General features: G+C 33.8%; 1 protein-coding gene across 2 annotated transcripts in view; it reads right to left on the reverse strand.

The window, feature by feature from the left end:
- The window catches only part of LOC106882014 (uncharacterized), a 59,604-nt gene that overhangs the window by 49,332 nt on the left and 3,667 nt on the right, over positions 1 to 6,605 (reverse strand). Inside the window, exons 1-2 of one of the 2 annotated variants that reach the window (XM_014932564.2) lie at positions 5,123 to 5,265; positions 4,639 to 4,782 (exon numbers count right to left, since the gene is read on the reverse strand). In XM_014932564.2, coding sequence (XP_014788050.1) covers positions 4,639 to 4,735 — 97 coding nt within the window. In that variant the 5' untranslated portion in view covers positions 4,736 to 4,782; positions 5,123 to 5,265. Of the gene's footprint in view, positions 1 to 4,638; positions 4,783 to 5,122; positions 5,266 to 6,605 lie in introns of those variants that run through there. The other variant, XM_014932563.2, reaches the window with a different exon arrangement.

Here is a 6,605-nt window from a genome sequence, read left to right on the forward strand (position 1 = left end):
TATATGGTAGGCTTCCTTCAGTTTCTACCAAGGAAATCCATTCACAAAGCTTTTGGTTGGTCCAAGGCTATAACAGAAGACACTTACCCAAGGTGCCACACAGTGGGACTGAACCTAGAACTATGTGGTTGGGAAGCAAACTTCTTACCACACAGCCACGCTTGTGCTTATACTATGGTCATTTTCAAATATTTTTCATCCTTTATTTATTTCACCAATTAGAACGCAGCTATGCTGAGGCATTATCTTCCAGAGTTTTTACTCAAACTGACCCCAGTATTTATTTTTTATATTTTTTAAGCCTAGTACTCATCTTAACTTTCTCTTGTGTTGAACTGCTAAGCTATGGGGACATAAACAAACAAACACCAGTTCTTAAGCAGTGGGCAACAAACACAGGCACACACACACACATGCATGCATGCACATATATATAAGACATTTGACCAAAGTGCTGTGCAGTGGGACTGAACCTGAAACCACAAGGTTGGGAAGCAAACTGCTTAACTACACAGCCATACGTATGTATGCATGTACAAACATACATACATACACACATACATGCATACAATACACATACATACACATGCACCCAAATCATTTCCAGTCCATGCAAATACACAGAACTGCTTAATCTGCTTTAGCATATGAAATTCTTTTAAAAAGATTAAAATTAGTCATTCCTTGAATGCACATACACATGCATGCGCATGCACACACACACACACTGACAGATACATGAACATACACAACAATACACACAACACACACCATATACAGGAGCCACGAAGCACAAAATCAATCGTTAATATCAATTGATATGTCTGATTTGAATGCAAAAGAAAATTTTTCACACTGAATTCTAAAGCATTTTCTTTTTTAAATAAAATCTTTGTTTGGTTTAATTTTGATTTAAAAATGCAAAGATAGAGGCTTAGTGAAATTAAACATTGATTTCAAACACTGGCAGAAAACTAAACAATTGTTTGGTGAATAGGCAGAGAGCTATTCATCGTCATCATCATCACTATTGTTTTAATTTCTACTTTTCTATGCTTGCATGGGTCTGATGGAGTTTACTAAAGTGGATTTTTTACAGCCAAATGCCTTTCCTGTTGCCAACCCTTACCCATTTCCAAGCAGGGTTGATAAAATAAATACCAGCTGAATACTGAGATCAATACAGTTGTATATTTAAGAGATGAGGAATTATGTACATTATTTACATTTGACGGATATTTGTCCTCATCTTGTTTGTTGTTAACACAACATAATACAAATAATGTAAACTGAGATCAATATCATTGATTTACCCTTTCCTTTCAAAATTGCTGGCTCTGTGCCAAAATCAGAATTATTTTTGCTTTCCTGAGTTCATTTGTCCTTGTGTAAAAACTTACTTGCATCTTGTCCATTCAAAAATTTAACTATCATTCACTTAATTCCAAACAAAACCAAAACCACAGTTTAAGCATCAAGCTATGGATCTTTGACTCTTATTATTTATTCTTTTCCCATCAAACTAGAATCTGGTCAATGCATTTTTGCATCAGCACTGTCTTCAATTTATCCAATCCATCATCTTCTAACCAAACCTTCCAAAATGCCCCTATAATGTGCCACTCTCCACCAAATACTTACAAATAATTTAACCCTTTAGCATTTAAACTGACCATATCTGGCCAAAATTTTCTACCTATTTTAAGTTCAAACAGGCCACATCAGGCCTCTCATACCAGCCTACAATGACATTCTAAAAATAATATTCAGATCAAACAAATCTTGAAGCTACAAGATAATGCAAAATTAATTCAAAACAAGGTGAATAAACAAGTATTACATTCGACAGAGAAATCTGAATGCTAAAGGGTTAATAAAAAACAAAAAAACAAAACATCATTTGAAGTAAGTCAACGAAGAAGCCTCTACAGAAGAGGTTCCCAACCAGGGGCCATATGACCCTTAGGGTTCCATATAAGATTTTGCTGTTAAAATTTATGTGCAATAAATTGAGCATACTTCTACAATACACAAAATATTTTAACAATTTTTTAATACAAATCCTAATAATATTTAATCATAAAATTATAATAAAGATTTTTTTTAAAACATCAAATGGCTATGAGACTCTACCTGAGTAAAGTAGGAACCAGAAGGGTCCATAGGTGAAAAAAATGGCTGGAAACCACTGCTGTACTGTGTAAAGGTACCACACAATGGTACACAGTACCATTGTGTGGCACCTTTGACATGTGATTTTTACTATAGCCCTGGGCTCACCAAAGCCTTGTAAGAGGATTTTAAACAGTAACTCTAAGAGACCCATCATATATTTGTGTGTGTGTATGTGTGTGTGTGTGCGTGCTTGTGTGTGTTGTGCATGTTTGTGTGGATGTGTGTGTGCTTGTGTGTTGTGTGTTGTGTATGTTTGTGTGTATGCTTGTGTATGTTTGTGTGTGTTGTGTACATTTGTGTGTATTGTGTATGTTTGTGTGTGTGTGTGTGTGTGTGTGCATGCGTGTGTACATTTGTGTCTCCTTGTCTTGACATCACATGATAGTTGTGACCGAGTGTCACTGTAAGACAAGCAGTGTCGTTCATTTCCAATATTCTGTGAAAAACATGTCCAACCATGGGCAAATATTACCTTGTCTGGAAACAAACGAGGATTGATGACAGGAAAGACAATCAGCTGAAGAAAAAATCTGTCTCGACAAACTCTGCCAGACTCATGCAAGCATGGAAGAGTAGAGTTTTAAATGATGACAATGATAATAGTTAGTACAGGAAATCTTTGGTCGCAGATATACTTGACCAAGGCTGACATGGAAGCTAAAAGCAACGTCATTAGAAGTGAGCACTAATAAATTAAGACAATTTAGGACCTCTTGTCCAGTTTCCAGAAACCCAGAATTTCCCAAAATCTGGAAGCCCTATTCAATATCATGTTATATACTGTATCCTGTACTGAGTGTGGGGGCGCAATGGCCCAGTGGTTAGGGCAGCGGACTCTCGGTCATAGGATCGCGGTTTCGATTCCCAGACCGGGCGTTGTGAGTGTTTATTGAGCGAAAAACACCTAAAGCTCCACGAGGCTCCGGCAGGGGATGGTGGCGAACCCTGCTGTACTCTTTCACCACAACTTTCTCTTACTCTTACTTCCTGTTTCTGTTGTGCCTGTATTTCAAAGGGCCAGCCTTGTCACACAGTGTCACGCTGAATATCCCCGAGAATTACGTTAAGGGTACACGTGTCTGTGGAATGCTCAGCCACTTGCACGTTAATTTCATGAGCAGGCTGTTCCGTTGATCGGATCAACTGGAACCCTCGACGTCGTAAGCGGCGGAGTACCAACCTGTACTGAGTAAACAAACCCTGTTTTGAAGTTGGTTAATTTGCATATGGTATGTTAAAAATAGTTTTGTTTTTTATGCTTTTTTTAAAAATGGATTGATAAAAATCAAACATATTCAGTTTTAGAAGTGTATTAATATGTGTCTGCCTCTGTTAAACAGAATCATGTTCTTCATATTTTTTTCATTTAATTTTCCTCTCATAAACATTATACTGTATACATGGTACAATATGATATATTTTAAGAATTTTAAGTGGATTAATAAATATCAGACAGACCCTTCTTTAGAAGTGAACCATCACGTGCAATTTAATTCTTTATTTATCTTAGTTTATTTTATATTTTCAGTATGTATTTAGACTGTCTTCAGAAAACTGGAAAATCCAGAAATCTGGGACACATCTGGTTCCAAACTAGCTGGATTATTGGTCTAGTATTGTATGAATATTTCACTTCTACATATAACAATGGTTCTTCTAAAATTTGAAGCTTGTTAAAATAGCTAACCAATGTCAGAATACTTGATAACAATGTCTGTGTGAGTGTGTACTTGCATGCATGTGTATGTATATGTATGTGCATGCATGTGCATGTATGCGCATACAGGAGGGAGGAGAAGAATGCATACTGGACAAGGGAACAATGGAATGATGATAGCTGTTTTCAATCTTTTTTTTTTTTAAATCTGGGTAACCCAAACAAGAACTATGGAGGGTTGCATACAACTGAAGGGGTTAAGAAAATGATCGATTTACATGCACTATGAAGATCCATCATTGGTTTTGCAGACGCTTGTAAAAAAAAAAAAAAGGTTAGAAACAGAGAGAGAGAGAGAATGAGAAAAAGAGTGAATAGAGACAGAGAGAGGAAAGAGGAGAAGAGAGAAAAAGTTAGAGGGAAGAAGAGAAAGGATTAAGGGAATAAGAATGAGAGAGAGAGAGAGAGCATATTAATGCAGTCAAGAAAATTTTAAAATTATCATACAAGGTAGGATTTCGATCCAGTTTCAAAGTGCATTGATGCCTAATATGATATAATACTGTTGCTATATTAAGTTGTGCAGTATGGACAATATGATGACAAAAAGAAAAAAAGAAAAAAAAAAAAAGAAAGGAAAGGCTTAATATAAAATTAACGATGCTTGAAATATAGCACGGTAGTCATAGTGGGCCATCAGTGCACTCTCTCCCTTCATTGCTGCAACAACCACTCCCCCACTCCCTACACTTCTTAAATAGATGTTCATAAACATATCATTGAGAGAAGCAAGCAGGTGCACTTACCTGATGAAAACATCAACAGTATTATGAGATTTATGATAAGAAATTGGTTTTTGTGACATAGCAGTGCAGGAATCGCTTGGAGCTGTATCAGCGCCATCGCACCTTTTGGTTTAATAGTAAAAGACGACCGTCAGTGAGCATCACCTAGATAGAATTGGAGGAAATAATGTAAAATAAAAATATATGGAAAAAAAAAAAAACCTTCGATGTGATAATAAAATTAAAAGAAAGAGCAATAAAATGAAATAAAATACATTAGTTCATTAATATTTTCTTTTAACAAATGAAGAGGAAAAAAATTGTATCTGAGGAAGAGAATAAGGATAAAATCTTAATTCATTTTGTGTTTGAACATTTGGAGATGTTGAAGAAAATATAGAAATATTGAGAAGGCCAAAAAAGCAAAGAAAAAAAAAAGATGAAAAGAAAAAGAACCCCTCCAAAAACAAAAAGGTTACCTAGATAAGATGATACAAATAAATACCTGGTCAACAAGTCATACTGACTTCCTCAGATTCTGTAGCAATCAATGAAGAAAGAATATTTTAACCGAAAATTTTATGATAATGAGCTTATATTTTCATTGTTCTCTTCTTTCTTTCTTTCTTTCTTCCGCCAGCCCATATATAGATATAGTCATATGTATAGATTTATGTGTATTTCTATAAACCATTTGTTGACAAGGAATTTTTGTTTAGATGTTGCAACATTTGCAATGCAAATTGGAAATAACGACGATCATTATTTTATGCATGAATACAGAAGAACAAAATCATTCGATTTCTGAATCAATCAATCTATCAATCGATTATCACTACACCACCACCACCACCACCACCACCGTCATCACCCCCGCCATCAATGGCAGTCTGTCTAAATAGTTCACAGGTGCATTTATGAATATGCCACCTTATAATAACAATTTTCCAATGAATTAAATGCAATTCTAAATTATTTGTCTTTATTTGCATATATAAATGCATGCATATGTCTGTGTTGGTGTTTATGCACACACAAATATGCAGCCATACACACATGTATTTATGCAAACATGCGCATATATTTTTGGATATATATGTGTGTGGGTGATTATGCAGATATGTGTGTGTTTGGATGTAAGTGTGTAATTATATATGCTTCTATGTTTGCAAGCATTTGATAATGTGATAATATATATATATATATTTAAAAAAACAATTATATAACTGATACACATTTTCTGTACATCTCCTCCTTTAGATATTTTTATTACAATAAAAAAAAATTCCAAAATAATTCAAAATGTTTTTTTATAATTTTTTTTTCAGAAATTAAACCACTGATATATTATTTTTGAAAAAAATATATCTCTTGAGAAAATATGGAGCAAAAAAAAAAATGATACTAAAATACATCATTGTTAAAAAAAATTAATAACAAACAATATACAAGCTTGTTATTAGTTTAATATGAAGAATATAAATACATTCTTGAATATCTAAAATAAATGCAAAAAAAAAACAAACCAATCATTTCTTTTTAAAGAAAATAGAAACAACCTAAATCCAATATTCACCAAGAATAATGATTAAATAACAACACAATAATGCAAAAAAAAAAAAAAATGAGCAGACCTCAAGAGAAATATTAACCCAACACAGTCGTTGCATTTACCTAAGATTTCTTCAACATTGTATCAATTAATTATTTCTCTTTTAGTGTATAAACATTACATTTAAGCTATATCTTGCTTTTATCTCCTCATACACACACACACGTGTGTGTGTATACATGTATATATGTGTATGTGAATATATATATATATTATATATATATAAGTATGCATATACAGGGTGAGCCAAAAGTAGGTGGACAGTAAAAAAACATTTATTTAGAGATCAAGTATACGTACAACTATATGTAATAAGACAATTATATTAATGAAAATTCCTATTCCAAATACTGTCCACCTACTTTTGGCTCACCCT

This window comes from Octopus bimaculoides, chromosome 21 (assembly GCF_001194135.2).
Source record: "Octopus bimaculoides isolate UCB-OBI-ISO-001 chromosome 21, ASM119413v2, whole genome shotgun sequence".
NCBI classification, from domain to species: Eukaryota; Metazoa; Mollusca; class Cephalopoda; order Octopoda; family Octopodidae; genus Octopus; species Octopus bimaculoides.